This window comes from Equus caballus, chromosome 7 (assembly GCF_041296265.1).
Source record: "Equus caballus isolate H_3958 breed thoroughbred chromosome 7, TB-T2T, whole genome shotgun sequence".
NCBI lineage: Eukaryota > Metazoa > Chordata > Mammalia > Perissodactyla > Equidae > Equus > Equus caballus.
Window position 1 is genome coordinate 50,288,860 of NC_091690.1, and position 18,998 is coordinate 50,307,857.

The following is an 18,998-nucleotide window of genomic DNA, read 5'->3' on the forward strand; positions in this document are numbered from 1 at the left end:
GTCTTTTCTCATTTGTTTGTCTCAAGATATTTTGAAAATTTCATTTATCTTGCTTCAGCAACACTTATATTAAATTCCCCTTTGATCTTGTCTTTGACTCAATGGTTTGTCCAAGAATGTTACTTAATTTCCACGTTTTTGAATTTTCACAATAATTTGAGATAAACAGGCCTTTAGTGTGAGTGTTATGATTTCTTGAATAGGGGTCAGACTATGTTTCGTGTTTGCTGCAGCTGGAGGGGTCAGGGGCTTCATGGTCTGCAGTGTCCTTGCACTTATCTCCCTGGTCTGTTGGATTTCCCTAGAAACTCATTCTTAAGTAGAATCTGTGTCTTGCAGCTCTGTTTTCATCCAGTGTTTGTATCCTGTGGCCCTGCTGATATGGTGTCAGGGATTTCAAAGGCAAATTGTCCTCTCATGTGATGATGAAACCTGCAGTGTTTGGTGGTAAAGAATCCCTGGACCGTGAACTTTACAACAGGATCTGAGCACTTATATTTCCTCTGCTTTTGACAGAGAGGAGCTGAGGTGACTGCAGGTGTCTATTTGAACTTTACACACTGAGTTAAGACGTGGGTACATTAGTTTTATCTGACGGATGGTCTACTTCACAGACAGCAATATGCTTTTCATGTATATCAAAAGGTTTTTCCTCATTTGCTGGATGAAGCAGGAGGCAATTTTTTCTGATCTTCAGTATGAAGACCACGTTGGGCTGCTGAAGGAAGCATTCATGAATGTGGGGGGACCCCTAAGACTGGCCCCTCCCTAGAGTTTTTAACTCTCAAGATAATCCATACTGTGTGTCTAGCAATTCATCTCTTGTTATGTTGATGTGTTCCTAGAAAGCTGCTTGCTCCAGTCACTCCGCCTCCTGGTACATGGGCATTATCTATATTCACCTTCTCTCATGTAGGGGGCACTGTTGCCATGTAAACTCAAATCTCTCATGGATCTAAGAAGAGGTGTTCCCTTTAAGAGTGCTTAGTATTTTTCTTCTGAAGATGAGAGCGATCACTCAGATATCTTTACATATCAGAACAGAAACCATTCACACACATTTGTCACTCTGTAGTTTGCACAGATCAATTGAAGAGAATTGAAAGCCCAGAAAAAAACCACCCATCTCTGGACAGCTAATCTTTGAGAAAGGAGCTGAGGGCCTACAATGGAGAATAGAAAGTCTCTTCAACAAATGGTGCTGGGAAAACTGGACAGCCACATATAAAAGAATGAAAATTGATGATTCATTTCCACCATTCACAAAAATAAAATAAAAATGGATCAAAGACCTAAACCTGAGACCTCAAACCATAAGGCTTCTGGAAGAAAATGTAGGCAGTACACTCTTTGACATCAGTATTAAAAGGATCTTTTCAGACACCATGTCTTCTCAGAGAAGGGAAACAACAGAAAGAATGAACAAATGGGACTTCATCAGACTAAAGAGCTTCTTCAAGGCAAAGGGAAACAGGATTGAAACAAAAAAACAACCCACTAACTGGGAAGAAGTATTTGCAAGTCATACATACGACAAAGGCTTAATATCCCTAATCTATAAAGAACTCACAGAACTCAACAAGAAAACATCAAACAACCTGATCAAAAAATGGGCTGGAGACATGAACAGACATTTCTCCAAATACGGATGGCCAATAGACACATGAAAAGATGCTCATCATCACTATCATGAGGGAAATGCAAATCAAAACTACACCAAGATATCACCTTACACCTGTTACAATGGCAAAAATAAACAAAAAGTGACAAATGTTGGAGAGGCTGTAGAGAAAAAGGAACCCTCATACACTGCTGGTGAGAATGCAAACTGGTGCAGCCACTATGGAAAACAGTATGGAGATTTCTCAAAAAATTAAAAATAGAAATATCGTATGTCCCATTTTACCACATTTTTTACATTCATAGGGTTTCTCTCTAGTATGAATTCTTGCATGTATTTGAAGATAACTGGAGGTAGTGAATGCTTTACTGCATTTCTTACATTCATAGGGTTTCTCTCCAGTATGAATTCTTCCATGTACTTGAAGGTAACTGGAGGAAGCAAATGCTTTACTACATTTTTCACATTCGTAGGGCTTCTATCCAGTATGACTTCTTGCATGTACTGAGAGACAACTGGTAGAAATGAAGGCTTTACCTCATATGTTACATTTAAAGGGTTTCTCTGCAGTGTGAGTTCTCTCATGTATTTGAAGAGACCTGGAAGAAGTGAATGCTTTACTGCATTTTTTACATTCATAGGGTTTCTCTCCAGTATGAATTCTTCCATGTCTTTGAAGATAACGGGACAAAGTGAATGCTTTACTGCATTTTTCACATTTGTAGGGTTTCCCTCCAGTGTGAGTTCTTTCATGTCTTTGAAGAGAACCGGAAGAAGAGAATGCTTTACTGCATTGATTACATTCATAGGGTTTTTCACCAGTATGGATTCTTTCATGTCTTTGAAGATAATTGGAACAAGCGAATGCTTTACTGCATTTCTTACATTCATAGGGTTTCTCTCCAGTATGAATTCGTCTATGTATTTGAAGATAACTGGAACAAGTGAATGCTTTACTGCATTTCTTACATTCATAGGGTTTCTCTCCAGTATGCATTCTTTCATGTATTTGAAGATAACTGGAATAAGTGAATGCTTTACTGCATTGTTTACATTCATAGGGTTTCTCTCCAGCATGAATTCCTTGATGTCTTTGAAGAGAACGGGAAGAAGTGAATGCTTTACTGCATTTTTTACATTCATAGGGTTTCTCTCCAGTATGAGTTCTTTCATGTGGTTAAAGTAAAGTGAGATAAGTGAAGGCTTTCCCACATTCAATACATTTATATGGCTTCTCTTCATATTTTTGACAGTCATATGTTTTATGTTCAGCGTGACAGCTAATGTGCATTTTCAGCAATGAATGATGCGTGAAGACTCTTCCACATGCACTGCATCCCCATGGTTTAGCTCCTGTAGTTTTCTTGTTCAGACTGAGATTTGCAAGAAGGCTGATGTTTTCTCCACATTGACTACCCTCTTCACTTTCACAGAGTCTCCCTACCACATGCTTTCTGTACGAATGAGAAGCACATTGTTAGTGATTTCTCTATCAATGATTTTATATTTCTTATGTTTATTATGATTTATAGGAAATGTTTGTTTTCTTCCTTCTGTGAATGCTCTGAAATAAATATACTGAATTTTCTGCCATTATCCAAACAGCAATATTCATAGATACAATTCATTATTACTATTAATAAGTGAAATGTATTGCAAAAAGTGAACCACTACATCACATTTCAGAAAGTGTACTTGACGAAAATCTTTGAAGAATACCTAAATGTAAAGCAAGGGCTGTTTCTTTTGTTTGCTCTTTTTAAAAAGACTGTCTTGACATACAAGGATTCTCACATGAGACAGAGCTTTCTACTGTGTCACTCACCGGAGTTTTCTCCCCAGGTCTTTGTACTGATCTTCAATATCATGACCTTCCCATGTTATTCCTGAAATGCAGACAAAGAACATTTATTCCAAATATTAGAAACTATAGAAAAATATTTAGATTCAAAGTATGTGATAATCGATGACCACTTCTACTTTACTAAAAACTTCACCTTTCCACATTCTACACCTTTGAACCCTGTTGTTCCTTTTCTTTTCAAGGAAGATTAGCCCTGAGCTAACTTATGCTGCCAATCCTCCTCTTTTTGCTGAGGAAGACTGGCCCTGAGCTAACATCTGTGCCCATCTTCCTCTACTTTATATGTGGGACACCTGCCACTGCAGGGCTTGACAAGCGGTGCCATGTCAGCGCCCAGGATCTGAACCAGTGAACCCTGGGCCACCAGAGAGGAATGTGTGAATGTGACTGCAATGCCACCAGGCCAGTCCCTTAGAACTCTCTTGATGGTCAAGCAACACTTGGTCTCTCATTGATGCAGTGAAGGAATTTCCTTGTTCTTACCTACTGAGGCCAGGTGCCTGAAGGTTTCCCACATCACATCTCTGTAGAGTCTCTTCTATGAAGGATCCAGTAAAGCCCACTCCTCTGGGGTGAAGTTCACAGCCACGTCCTCAGTGGTCACTGAGTCCTGAAACACCACAAATGTGTGTCAAGTAGGATACATGAGCCTGACAGCACTGGGGATCGGGGATCTATATGCCAATTCTAGGAAGGTCACATGGGATTCTATTATCTCCAAACATTTATTCTATGTTGTGATCATCACAAAATAGCTTTCTTCTGTACACAATCTCATCAATTTAACAATATTGTGAACACATGGAAATATTTACACAGTTTTACTGTGATGACATTACATCTGATTTCTCTCTAATAACAAGTTCCAGAACAGGTTGGGAAATGACAGAAATGCTACACAAATGAAGCAAATATCATTTGTGGACCAATGATTGTTTGTAAGAAAAGTTCTTTCATCTTCTTCCATATTACCCACCGGTTACAGCACTCCATGAAGCAGAGGGTGATATCTATGGGATGTCAGTGAATAGAAACATAGTGAACAACTGGAAGCTTTTTGGTCTGGTCCCCTCAGCAAACTGAGAGTCCCGGAGGCCTTTGAAATTACACTTTGAGGAAGCCCAGCTACCCACACTGTCCTAACCTACCCCAGGCCATTACAGATAATTAGATGCAGCTGGCTGAATGGAAATCCTCTTGTGGTGAAACACTTTTAACTTGTGTAGTATCATAGACTCAGTTCTACCTTTCTCACTCTGTATGATTTGATGGGGCTGAAATTATTATGAACTCAGAGTTCAGCCACAAGGAATAAGCCATGAAAATTTAGACCACAAGATCTCTACACTCATTGGCCTCAAAGCTACTTGTCACCATTTTTAGAACACACTCTGAGATAATAATGTGCCATAAGAGCTCTTTGTAGTCAAATGTCAACGGAGTACCCTGAGCTTTGCTCCCCTTGAGGGGTAGGTTAAGAGCTGCAGATTGGGGCTGGCTCTGTGGCCAAGGCGTTCAGTTCCCACACTCCACTTTGGACATGGCACCGCTCATTAGGCAATGCTGAGGCAGCATCCCACGTAGCACAACCAGAGGCACTCACAACTACAATATACAACTATGTACTGGGGGTTGGGGTAAAAAAGCAGGGGGAAAAAAAGAAAAAGAAGAAGATCGGCAATAGTTGTTAGCTCAGGTGCCCATCTCTAAAGAACAGAAAAAGTAGACAGCTGCAGATTGCACAGGAGCTCCTTGAAGTCCACAATGGTTTGATGCTAAATTTGCCCATGATTATAAATTTGACAGTGGTTTCCTCCAAAAGAACATAAAATTTCCTTTCTCCAACATCAAGAGGAACTGTTTCCCAAACACTCACTCTGGATGATGCCCTGCCAACTTCTGATGCTGCGCCTAAGGAGCTTAGAAGCTGTCATTCTTGATCTCACAAGAAGAAAATGAACAAACCTGAGATGAACAACCCTTCTTAGATCCAGGAGAGCCTTGAGGTGACAGGACAAACGAGAGTGTCCAAACGTGGTAAAGAGAAAAAAAAAGATGGCATTTTGCAATATGCCCCACATGTTCTGTTCTTCATAAGGCCTATACTAAAGAAAAGAAATCTATTTCCCCAGAGTCTAATGCAAGGGCAAAAATCACAGGAAACACAGAACCCAATTTCCATGAAGCCTAGGACAGCCTCTATAAGAGAAGGTTTAAAATCCACATAATGGGAAAACCTGAAGGAAAAGAGAGGCAGAGCGAGACAGAAGAAAACATGAAATAGTAATGACCAAAATATGGTAAAATTAATGACAGCCAGAACACTGTCTATCCAGAAAGCTCACGGAACACTACAATAAAGTACAAAGTGCACACCCAAGGGTATCACACTGAAACTACAGACACATCACAGACAGAGAATGTACTGAAAAATCCCAGAGAAGAAACACAACTTCGACAGAAAGTAACAAAGATTTGAGTTAAATCAGACTTCTTCTCAAAAACCATGCAACAACAACAGAGGAGACTGAAAGATTTAAAGTGTTGAAAATAAAACCCACTTTCCTAGAATTCGGTCAAGGAAAATTACCCTTCAGTACAAGGAAGAAATACGGACTTTCTGAGACAAAATTTGATGAAATTCATCCCGAGTACACATACTTTGAAGGAAACCGTTCAAAAGTTTACAAGAAAGAATGTAAATGATAAAGGTAGGGGATTAGAAGAAGAAAAAATGATGGGAAGTATCTTTCATGTTTCTTATAATTAACACAACAGATGACACTTTGTTTAAACTAATGTCAGGAAGAATGTATTTGGTAATGAGAAGCTTCTGGACAAGAGAAATAAATGACAGCAATGTGAGAAGACACAAGGAAAGGAAAATTGGGGACAGTGTGTTAAGAGGTACTTGCACACAGTGAAGTGGCACAGTGTCACTTGGCAGAGGGGTGGCTTAGTTGTAAATGTATGCTGAAACTTTAAGGGGAACCACTAGAATGTGTTTTTTAAAAAGTGTGTAACAGATATGCTAACGGGGAAAAAAAGAATTACAGTAAATGCTCAATTTTAGCCAGAGGAGGTAGCAAAAAGACAAGAACAAACAAAAGTAAAAATGGGGAAAGTAAAAATTTGAGAAAATATTAATCTAACTGAAACAATAAACACTTTAATCATCAATGGTCTCATTACACCTGAAAGACACAGTAATAGATTTTAAAAAATACCATCATAGGGGCAGCCTTGAGGCTAAGTGGTTAAGTTCGTGTGCTCTGCTTTGGTGGTCCAGGGCTCGGATCCTGGGCACGGACATGGCACCACTCATCAGGCCATGTTGAGGCAGCATCTCACATGCCACAACTAAAAGATATAACTATATACTGTGGGGATTTGGGGAGAAAAAGAAAAAAAAGAGACTGGCAAGAGTTGTTAGCTCACGTGCCAATCTAGACAGGAAAAAAAAGAACGATTGGCAACAGATGTTACCTCAGACGCCAATCTTTAACAAAAAAACCAGACCATTATACGTTGTCTACAATAAACCCACTCTTAAGTATAAAGTCACAGACAGATGCAGGGTAAAGGGACGGAGAAAAACAGACATGCCAACACGAATCCAAAGGAAGCTGCCAGAGGAACAGACATCACAGACAATGCGGATTTCAAACTGAGGAAGATGCAGAGATAGCAGGGCAGTAGGTACGGATAAAGGGGCCTATTCTCTGAGAAGGCACAGCAACGCTGCATGTGTACTGCCTAACAACAGAGGGGCAACACACCTCAGGGAGGAACTGATCAAATGCAGGAGAGACAGACAGATCCAGTACCACAGCTGTAGAACTCAACACCCCCTCATCAGGAATTAGACATTTCAGTAGGCAGGAAGTGAGGAAGGACAGACGTGCAATGAACAGCACTGCGAAACTGCTGGGTTTCCTTGTAATCTGCGGAATGCTTCACAGAACAGCAGAATATACATTCTTCTCAGGTTCATATGGAACATTCACCAAAACAAACCACATTCTGGGACATAAAGCACACCTTAACAAATTTGAAAGAACAGAAATCATACAAAATAGGCTCCCATACCACATAGGCATTCCTCTAGGAGGCGATACCAGCAATAGTCGGAAAACCCCCTCATATGTGGTGATTCAACAATACACTTCAAATAATGCAGAATATCAAACTAGAAGTCTCAAGAAAAATGAAAATTTATTTTGAACTAAAAGAATGAAAACACAAGATAGCAAAGGTTCTTGGATGTAGCGAAAGGAGTATATAGGGGGAAATTCGTGCCGTGAAACAAATACACTGGAAAATTCAAGGATCTCTAATCACCAACACAAGCATGCACCTTAGCAAACAATAAAAAGAGCAAGTTAAACCCAAAGCAAAAATAATAAGTCAGAAAGGAAATGAATGTCATTGTGGGAAATCAATGGACAAAATGAAAAGAAAAAAGCTGCTTGTCAGAAAGGAACATAAACTAAGAATTGAGAAAATGCAACATCCATTTATGATAAACTAGTAATAGAGGGGAACTTCCACTTCTTGAGAAAGAACATCTTCACAAATCCTGTAGCTGAATTCATGGTGCTTGTTCCATATGATATGACCGTCTCTACACAACTGGAAGAACTCACAATGACAGAAACGACTCCTGGGATTAATGAGAGTACAGCAAGTTTGCAGGATATGTGAGTTGACTGCTTTCCTTCTAGACCCACACGAATAGAGTCAACTGATGTTTGACAAAGAAGGAAAGGACATTCAAATGAAAAAGAAGGTATTTTAAAAAACAGTGGTACAGGGGCTGGCCCCGTGGCAGAGTGGTTAAGTTTGCGTGCTCCGCTGCAGGTGGCCCAGTGTTTCATTGGTTCGAGTCCTGGGCGCAGACATGGCACTGCTCATCAAACCACGCAGAGGCAGCATCCCACATGCCACAACTGGAAGGACCCACAACGAAGAATATACAACTATGTACTGGGGGGCTTTGGGGTGAAAAAGGAAAAAATAAAATCTTTAAAAAAAAACAGTGGTACAAATAATGGATACCCACGTGCAAATACACACACACAAAACAAATATAATCATAGGGCTGACGCTTTTCAGGAAAATTAAGTCAAAATACATCACAAGTCTGAATGTAAAATGCCAAAGGAATAAACTCCTACAAGAGAACGTAGAAGAAAATCTGGATGACCTTGTTTTCATTGATGAATTTTCACACTGAAAACCAAAGGCAAGGTCCACAAAAGACAACACCAGAAATTTTACTTAATTAAAAGGAAAGACTCCTCCTCTGAGAAAGATGGGGTAAAGGGAAGATCAACATAATTCAGAGTCAGAGAAAATGTCTGTAAAACACCGTTGGATAAATGACTGTTATGTGAAATATGCAAAGAATTCTTAAATTTTGATAGAGCAAAAAAATGCAATTAAAAATGGGCAAAAGATCTGCAGACAGCTCACTGAAGAAGAGATCTAGATGGGAAATAAGCAAAATGAAACATGCTCCACATCAAATGTCATTAGGAAATTGCAAAGAAAACAACAATGGGGATCACTAAACACTTATTAAATGGGTAAAAGTCAAAATATTCAGAACAGCAAATATCGGTGAAGATGGAAAACCACAGGGAATCCTAGTTCATCGCGGGTGGAAACGGGATTGGGAACACCCACACTGGAAGACAGGAACCTCCTTTCAGAATAAAATACACTGTCACTACATAGAGTAAGAGCCAGCAATCACGCTCCACAGTATTTTCCCATAGGAGCTGAAACCTTATGTTCGCACAAAACCTAAATAAGAATGTGTTTCTTTTGTTTGCTTGGTTTTTTTGAGGAAGATTAGCCCTGAGCTAACTACTGCCAATCCTCCTCTTTTTGTTCAGGACGACTGGCTCTGAGCTAACATCCGTGCCCATCTTCCTCTACTTTATATATGGGACGCCTGCCACAGCATGGCTTGTCAAGCAGTGCCATGTCGACACCTGGGATCTGAACCGGCAAACCCCGGCCTGCTGAGAAGCAGAACATACACACTGAATCACTGTGCCACTGGGCCAGCCCATAAGATGTTTACAAGGACTTTATTCATAATAGGCAAGAGTTAATATTTTGAACAAGATGTCCTTCAAGTATCAAAGAGTCAATCAATGGTGCATCTAAACAATGAAACCCTGTTCAATGATTAAAAAGAAGTGAGGTATCAAACCACGAAAACACATGGAGAAACCTTAAAACTTATTCCTAAGTGAAGAAGCCAATGTGACAAAGGGTTTGCAGTGTATGATTCCTAGCACATGACATTCTGGAAACAAGAAATGTACGAGACACTAGAAACATCTTTACTTGTGAAGGGTTTGGAGGTTGCAGGGAGGGATAAGTCAACAGGTGGAGCACAGGGGAGCTTCAGGGAAGCGAAACTACACTCTATGATACAGAAATGATGGGTCCACGTCAGTACACATCTGCCAAAACCCACACAGTGTGTAACATACAGAGTCAGTGCTAATGTGCACCGTGCACTGTAATGCATCCATATCGGCTTGGAAATTGTAAGAAGTGTGCCACAGTGACACCAAATGTGAAAGAGTGCCAACTGTGTGGATGCAGAGAGAAGGGTTATGGGGGAACCAAAAATTCTAATTGATTTTTCTGTAAACTTAAACCCGTTGTCTTTTGAAAAAATGATGAAGACAGACTCATGACAATTCAGCCCTTTTTTACTGAAACAGGACATCTCTCATTCAACTGACTTGAAGTTATTCTTTTTTCAAGATGGGCCCTGAGCTAACATCTGGTGCCCATCTTTTCTTCTTCTTCTCCCAAAAGCCCCCAATACATGGTTGTATATTCTAGTCGTAGGTCCTTCTAGTTGTGCCATGACTTCAACGGATCTCAGGAAGCCAGGCTGTGCTCTAGGAGCCTGAGACCCACAGGGGAGGGGAAACTTCCATCGAATGCCTTGTTGGGGAGCACAGCACTGGATCCTCTGAGAAGTGCCATGGTCACTATCAGGAGTGGCAGAACCCCAAGGTGGATGACGAGTGTCCTGGTGTTGTAGACCTATTAGTGTACATACAAGTGTGACTCTGACTTCTATTTTGGGGATCTCTGAGTCAAGAGATTTCCAGAGTTCTTGTCCCACAAAGGGGCAAGACAACTGGTTGCTTTATAGAGTTCAAGTGCCTGGGCTTAAGTTGGTTTGAACCAATCCCTTTGCTCTGACAAACTCAGACTGGGGTGTTGTCACTATAACCCAGAGGGTCAGGGTCTTTGTTGCAATAGACCCTCTGTTGCAGAGGAAGAGTGACTTAGGGGCCCTGGGGAGCCCTCTGGAATCTTGCTTCCTACTGGCTGCAATTTCCTGGCCCTTCTTTCTCTCTGAAATAATTGCTCTTCAAGGACTGACCATCGGATGGGCTCAGCTCAGTGACAGGGTACAATCATCCTCATAACCGCACACTCCCCCTAATGTCAAGGCGACTCCAGCCTCAGTCTCCCCTTCACTCTCAACACACACACATGTGCCACCCAAGACACTGACAGAAGATCACATTAAGGAGGGCCTGATTCCCAGACTCCTGCCCACAGAGGACAGGAATTCCCAAAACTGACAACTCAGAGTCCTCCACAGTTACAACCCAGGTTTGGTGGGGTCAACAGTGCAACACAGGGCAGCACAGCACCCAGGAGGAGCTGCCCAGCAAGCAGCCCACAGTGCAGGAGCCTCCAGGCTTTCTCATCAGCCTGTCCAGGTAAGAAGGCCCAGGGGAAAAGGGAGGGTGAGGCTTAAGTGTTCAGTCGTCAAACATCATGAGTACCAAACCCTCCCATTCATTACAAGAACAAACTTGGGGGAAAAAATTGGCATTCGCACTGGCTTGTTTTTATATAAAGAAGCACTAGCAGGATGGTGAAGCAGTGAGCAAAACTGGTCATTTAGGGAGGCTGGAGTCAGAGCAGAGGAGTGGGGCAGGACCGCAGGCAGGGAGTCTCCTTCAGTCAGTTTCCTCTCAGGAATTTTTTAAACCTTCCCACGCACTATTTAAAATAAGGGGAGACACGGGCTGGCCCAGTGGTACAGTGGTTAAGGGCACGTGCTCTGCTTCAGAGGCCTGGGCTTCACCAGTTTGGATCCTGGTCAAGGACCTACGCACCTCTTACAAAGCCAGGCTGAGGCAGGCGTCCCACATATAAAACAGAGGAAGACAAGCATGGATCTCATCTCGGGGCACACCTTCCTCAAAAACATAAAATAAAATAAGGAGAGATTTATATACGCCATGTTTTCCTATGTTTGATCACTATTTTTAAATAACTTTAATTTTAACATTTCTACACAGGAAACCATTCCAAGATTTAATCCTTTAAACACTAATGGACATAAAACTGTAAAACATAAAAAATTTACCAATCTCTTTCTAACAAAAAAGACAAGGGGCATTTTGCTTTGTGCCTCCACTAGATTTACCCAGGAATAAGACTGACCTAAACATGGAAAATGCACCTGAGAACTGAAATACACCCGTCTCACATCTTCAGTTTCTCTTGTCTAAATGGAAAAAATTTGTTTCCACAAATTTTTGCCTTAGTCACAGCATACCTCTGAAATTACATTTTCAAACCCCAAGTGGAAATGGAAACTAGAATCAGAGGATTGCAATCTTCAACTGATAAAGGAATCCGAGGACAGAAACAGGAATATTCCACTCAGCTCATAGAAGCAGCCTGCTGGCCTGCAGTTCACAAGGAACCCACACCACACTCAGAGAGGGACCATATTCCCACACTTGAGGTGTAGACTCTCCCAGTGGAGACAGATCACCTGGAGAGGGTCAGTCCCTGGTGAAGGAGGGTGGGGACACTTGAGCAGCCACAGGAATGGACTCTGGGTGCCCCACACACGCTCCCTCTCCTGTGAGCATGGAGGCACTGCCTCACCCAGGCTCCCATTCTCACAAGTGAGGAAACCTCAGCTGGATTCAGTTTAAGCTTCTGACCCATATGAACTCCAAATTCATGATCCCTTTGTCCACAGGATGGAACACCTGATCTTCACAGACTTCCTCACTGTGCACAGATTACACTCTCAGTGCACCTAAGTGTCAATGCAAAACTCAAACGATGTCTAAAATGTCCAGACACAACCACAACCTCAGAAAGGGTGTCACTCCCAACCCCATGGGCATGCGCACCCCCACCTTTCCAGGGCTCTGCAGCTCCTCTCAGGATAAAGGCTCCTTCCATGGGGGTGTGAGCAGTAGGACACCTGTGCAGAAGGTGCCCCAGGAAGGACAACTGGGCCCGCAAGGCCTTCCCTCTGCAGGCTCAAGGGGGCCTTAGCTTCGGCCTTGGACTGGGGGCCTCTGCTCCCCACTGGAGATGCTCTGGAACATCACTGTTATTTTAAATCACACAAACCCAGTGTTAGAATAATCCAGCAATATCACTTAAACACACTCCTACCACAGAAAATAAGGGAAAATATTATACGGTATTTCTACCACTTCAACTAGAAAAGCACAAATGTCTATTCCTTTAAGAAAAAATGTGAGTTGCTACTGTTACTGAGCAAGGGGTCGCCACCTGATGCACACAGAAGCTGAGACCATGGCACACCAGGCTTTGAAAGAAGGAACAGTTGACTGTGCCATCGATTGGCACGGAGACAGGAGGACAGGCTCTCAACTCCGTCTGCCTCATCCAGAGCATGGGCTGAGGCTTAAGGGAGCAGGGAGGGCCGGCTGGGATGCAAAGACCTGGCAGGGTGAGGTCTGACTGGCAGATCAAAACTTTCTATTCTGCACAGGCTCCTGGCTGGCCACCTCCTGTCACAAAGATGTTAAGTTGTTAAGATGGGGTTAGTGATGGGAGGTTACCACGAAAAGCACAGTGAACAAGGGTCAAGTTGTCATGCAGATTTAATCCCAATGACAAAGAGTTTCTAGAGATCTAGAGTCATCCTGCCCTTCCTGGCACACAGAGGGAGGCACCCTTACAAAGGGACGTTTCTCTTAGAATGTAAATTTCCCTTACAAAAGGGTAACTTCTACTAGGTTTTCAGAGCTTTGCCTGTGGCTGTTGTTTCATAATAATCATCAGCTCAAAATAGCCCTTATGCCAAAGATGCATCATTTGGGATGACAAGTCTGTTCCTGGGCCTGTGGTGACATTATTTCCATGACAAGAAATCACACTTGAACACTTGTAGTTTGCATGTCTCAGCCCTGGAATGTCCTTTGGAAGCATGCAAAAGTAAGGAACACACCTCAGAAACTAACGACAGACACTCAAGGGAAGAGAGAGTGAAACAAGAATTCTTAACAAATGGAATGTAACAAAGGAATAGTACATTTTTTCTCAAATTCAGCTCTTTGTTGCTTGTCTGGAACTATTTTATAGTGTCTTTCAAGCTCTACTGACTAGATATATTTACCCTTCTTGCAAAACGGACACTTAAGTAAGTGAATAATTAGGGCTGGCCCTGTGGCCCAGTGGTTAAGTTGGCGCGCTCCCCTGCAGGCAGCCCAGTGTTTCGTTGCTTCGAATCCTGGGTGTGGACATGGCACTGCTCATCAAACCATGCTGGGGCAGTGTCACACATGCCACAACTGGAGGAACCCACGACGAAGAATATACATCTATGTACTGGGGGTTTGGGGAGAAAAAGGAAAAAAATAAAATCTTAAAAATAAATAAATAAATAAAGAATCCCAGAGCGCTTGGCTCTGGTGTGAAGTTGGAATCCCACAGCCCTACCCTGGGAACAGGGGCTGTTCAGTCTTGTAACCCTGGGCCACCAGGAGCAGTGTGAAATGACCCATCTCTTATCAACACAGTGATCAAGAGCTGGTTTTCAGAAAACTACAAAGCATGATGCCAGAGCACGTGCAAAAGAAATCCTGACCTGAAATGACACCAGAACCCACCACTGTCCTCCCCACGGAACTAAAGGAGGGGGACACGACCAGGACGTGAAAGTCACATTCTCATCAGAGGTGAGGGGTCCATCGTGCAGGAAGACCTGCTGTTGAAACCCATCCACACCTTGCCCTAACTGCTTAAGACCTCCTCATATGTTTCAAACCTATCATAAATGCTAAATGCCTCCAATGCACACCTGCCCCGGCAGCATTTCCACAGGCCAGCCTGTTCCCCCAAGCTCTGAAACTTTCCCCAAATCCTGAATCGGGAAGACAGATCCTGCAGCATGTGCCTCCTGTCTCCTCACAGATTGACTGAGCCATAACCTGTTTATAAAACATAACCTGTTTATAGAAATTAGCTTTTTATGTGCATCGGTTGGGAGAACCACATCTTTGTCTGGTAACAGTCTAACCACAGGGTGTAACATGTGGTCTTTAAAGTCTTGGCTGTACATTTTACACTAGGATTAAATTTATTTTAGATCAGTTTTAACCCAAGTCCCTAGAGACCTCGCAGTGGTTAACTGTGCCTAGGGGATTGATTCCTATTTTCACTGTCATAAGGAAAACAATAAATGCTCAAATGTGGGATGCCTCTAGAAACTCTTCCACTGCCCCCAGCTTTACTGAGATATAATTGACTAATAAAATTCTCTATATTTAAAGATAAAACCACGATGATTTGATATACACATAGAATTTGTAGACCTGAAATTTGCTAAGTCAGTGACTTAAGTGTTCTCACCACACAAACACAAACACACACACACACACACACACACACACACACACACAGGTACCTAGAGTTGGCAGTGATGGATCATATGGTAATTTTAGGTTGTATATTTCAGGAATCCCAGACCTCTTGTCACATTAACTACACCATTTTGTATTCTCACCACCCACGTATAAGAGTTCAAGTTTCTTAGTATATCCAAAAAAAACTTATCTTCCTTCTTGATTCTGGCTATCCTAGTGGTTGTGAAGCCTCATCTAACTGGGGTTCTCATTTGCATTTCCTTGATGACTAACAATGTCCAGCATATTTTCATATGCTCTTGACCACGTGTCTATCTCCTTTGGAAAAGAACATACATACTGAGATCCTTTGACACATTTAAATAGAGTTATTTGACTTTTTAAAACTAAGTTTGAGGAGGTATTAAGATGTTTTCTGTACCAGTTCCTTATGAGATACATGGTTTCCAACATTTTCTTCCATTCTGTGGGTTTTGTTTTCACTCTGTTGCCTTAAAACTTTTACTTTAAATTCTGGTAATACACAGATACCATGAAATGCACATTTCCACCATTTTGGAAGTGTACAGATCAGTTGTAGCACATGTCAGAATCTGCTGGATGGCAGTGCATAACCGGGTAATGCCTCTTACATTATGTAACTGCGCCCCTAACTTTCACAAGGAAGACGTCTCACTGGTTACGCCCCTGAATTTACATCACTGAGTCAGCAAGGACCTATCAGGAGGCACTCAGGACATCCGAGTCGCTTCCTTTCACGGGGCCATGCCTCCCTGGTTAGGAGGAAAGGTAAATGAGAATATGATCAGAAAACCTCTCCTCAGCTCTTGAAGACATTGCAAACCCATTGCTAAGACAAGAGCTGCCCAACAAAGATCCTTAGAGTCTCTGGCCACAGTTGGCCTTGGCACCAGGACAGCCCTTGATTCTCTCTTAGCTGACCAGGGAGGCGTCTGTGCTGTGGCCACCACCACCTGCTGCTCCTGAATGAACACTTCTGGGGAAGGTGAAACTCAATGACACAGGATCACTAAGCAAGCAAATAGCTTCATTAAAAGGTGACTCCTTCCATGGGGTCTTTCTTTGAGTTGCTGATTGTGATTGGTTTGGTCTTGGGGACCATGGCTCCAAAGTGCACCCCAGAAGTTCAGAGCTCCCCTGCCTACTGGAATCAGCATAAACTCCCCAGTGCACTGTGTTCTCTCAAACGTGTCAAGTGCGTGTTTGCAGCTGCTAACCACCGAACAGTGCTCTCCCTGCACTGGAACCTCAGAAAAGAACAGAGATGACCACCCTACAGGTTGTGAACCTGCAGCCTTTCAGAGGGTAAAGGCTGTAAACCTGCGGGTCACAGGGGTTAAGCAAAAACACCATGACCTCTGGCTATGACCCAAGGGAAGAGCAAAACCTGAGAGAATGTCACAGCAGTAGCTGAGAGGGACATGAGTGCCTTATATTTGATCACATCTCTGTTAAGCTGCGAGTCTAATCAACGAGGGGAAATTGTAAAAAGGAAAACCACGAGCCCACGAGGGAGTCATCTTGCTACTCCCACATCACCCAACCAGGGCCAAATCCCTCACCTAAGCGAAGCTTCAGCCTTTCCCAGCAATCTAATAAGACCCTTCTATCCCCAAAAGAAGGAAACCTGGCCTAAAATATTCCTATTTGATGTTTACGACTTCGTTTTCCTGCCTTTACAAGGTTTCCCTTTTCTCTACCATTTCGAGCTCCTCTCTCTTGCTGGATGGGATGCTGCTCACCTCACGTAATGCTCAATAAAGCCAATGAGACCTTTAAAATTTACTGTCAATTTCTGTTATTCAAGATTATTAAAAATATGGGGCCCACCCAGCAGTTAAGTTGGCACGTTCCGCTTCTCAGCAGCCCGGGGTTCGCCGGTTCGGATCCCGGTGTGTACGTGGCACAACTTGGCACGCCATACTGTGGTGGTGGTCCCGCATATAAAGTAGAGGAAGATGGGGACGGATGTGAGCTCAGGGCCAGGCTTCCTCAGCAAAAGAGACGAGGACCGGCAGTAGTTAGCTCAGGGCTAACTTCCTCCGAAAAAAAAGAAAAAAGAAAAAAAGAAACTATGAGAACCTCCCTCAGTAAACTCCCTCAACCTGAAATACAACATCAATGAAGAACCCACAGCTGACATCATTCTTGATGGCAACAGGCTGCAGGCTTTCTCTCTCAGATCAGAGAGAAGACAGAGATGTCTGCTCTCACCAGCTCTACCCACCATGGTGAGAAAGGTGCTACACATTTCAAAGACATACACCTGCAGACAGACAATGTCAACAAAGGCTTCCTCACTGGACACACACATGCACAACCCACACAAGACACACAAAGTCACCAACCCTCAGAGATGATGGCCCAGAGACCCACAGCTCAGGCCCTGAAGAGGGAGAGTCAGGGCCCACGATGGCTGCAGTGATCACTGTGTTCCAGCCCCTCACGCTGCTATGATCACTTCCAGAAACACACGCCTCACGACGTGTCCATTCCTCACTTTGCTTTCCCAGTGGAGCACACTGTAGACAACAAAGGTCCGACCATCATCGCCCAGCTGCCATGCCCTTCACTTCAGTCTCTGTGACCTCGAGTCCATCAGTGCCTGAAGTCTCAGCTGTGTGCAGACCTCCTGTGGGTCAATCCCATGAGCCATCCTCACCAAGGCCTTTATGACTGCCCCACCCTGGAACATTCCATGATGGAGAGGTGGACACCTGTGAACCTCAGAGCCCATGTCACCCAGCCACAGAGACATCAGCTTAGGGACCCAGAAAAGTACTGCAAGTTCTTACAAGAGCATGCGGGTATGTGGCTTGTCTCATTTCTGCCTCTTCCCTTCAAGAAACTGTGGGTGCGGCCTCTGACAAATGAGGGGAAAGCAGAAATCCCCACAATTTCCCACCTCTTCCGTTGGCATGTTGGCAGTTGCATTCTGGGACCCACATCAAGAGAGGGGACCCCGTGACTGTGGAGGGTCTGGCTGAGATCACCATTTCCCACAGGCCTCAGGCCTCCAACTCTGCACGGTGAGTCTTGATCCAGAAAAAGTAAGCACTGGCCTTGATGGGTGGTCTCCAAACTCACTCTAGAGGCAGGTTCTGAGGTGAGCCAGAGGGGTCAGCACATGAGCCATTGAAAGCACAGGGTGGGCTCTGCCAGAGATCTCAGGAAAGTGATTTAGGTACAGCCAGGCACCTGGGGTACTCCCAGAGCTAGGACAAGGCAAGACAAATCTTTGACAATATTGCTGTTATCAAGACTATTGTGGAACTGTGCTTGTTGGCGCAGAGGTGATGTGTATGTGAAAGTGGGGAGTACTGTGTTCCAGGGGGTTGTGCTTCATGACATGGGCTCTGGGTTCTGCCATTGCCTTACCTCATAGTCTATGTAGAATTACAAATGTGAAAATAAATATGGGAAATCTCATTTACAACGGAGTCAGGAAGGGGCCAGTGTGGGGGAGTATCGGTTAAGTTCACACAGTCCACTTTGGAGGCCTGGGGTTCACCAGTTCAGATCCTGGCTGCAGACCTATGCACCGCTTGGCAAGCCATGCTGTGCCAGGCATCCCACATATAAAGTAGAGGAAGATGCGCATGGATGTTAGCTCAGGGCCAGCCTTCCTTAGCAAAAAGAGGAACACTGGAGTGGACGTCAGGTGAGGGCTAATTTTCCTCAGAAAAAAAATAAATAAAAAAATGGAGTCAGGAGACCTGAAGGGTTAACACCCACACATTGGTACTCGCCATACATTGCAGACCCCAAGGAAGCGTCCCTCCCATTCCCCAAC

General features: G+C 43.4%; 1 protein-coding gene across 1 annotated transcript; it reads right to left on the reverse strand.

Annotated features, from left to right (window-relative positions):
• Positions 1 to 1,728: 1,728 nt before the first annotated feature.
• On the reverse strand, positions 1,729 to 17,159 carry LOC100066230 (zinc finger protein 709). The gene is given in 4 exon segments (XM_070274070.1): positions 1,729 to 3,075; positions 3,447 to 3,507; positions 3,969 to 4,095; positions 17,036 to 17,159. Coding segments are annotated over 3 exon segments (1,305 nt in total). The 5' UTR covers positions 4,003 to 4,095; positions 17,036 to 17,159; the 3' UTR covers positions 1,729 to 1,865.
• Between the last annotated feature and the right edge of the window lie 1,839 nt (positions 17,160 to 18,998).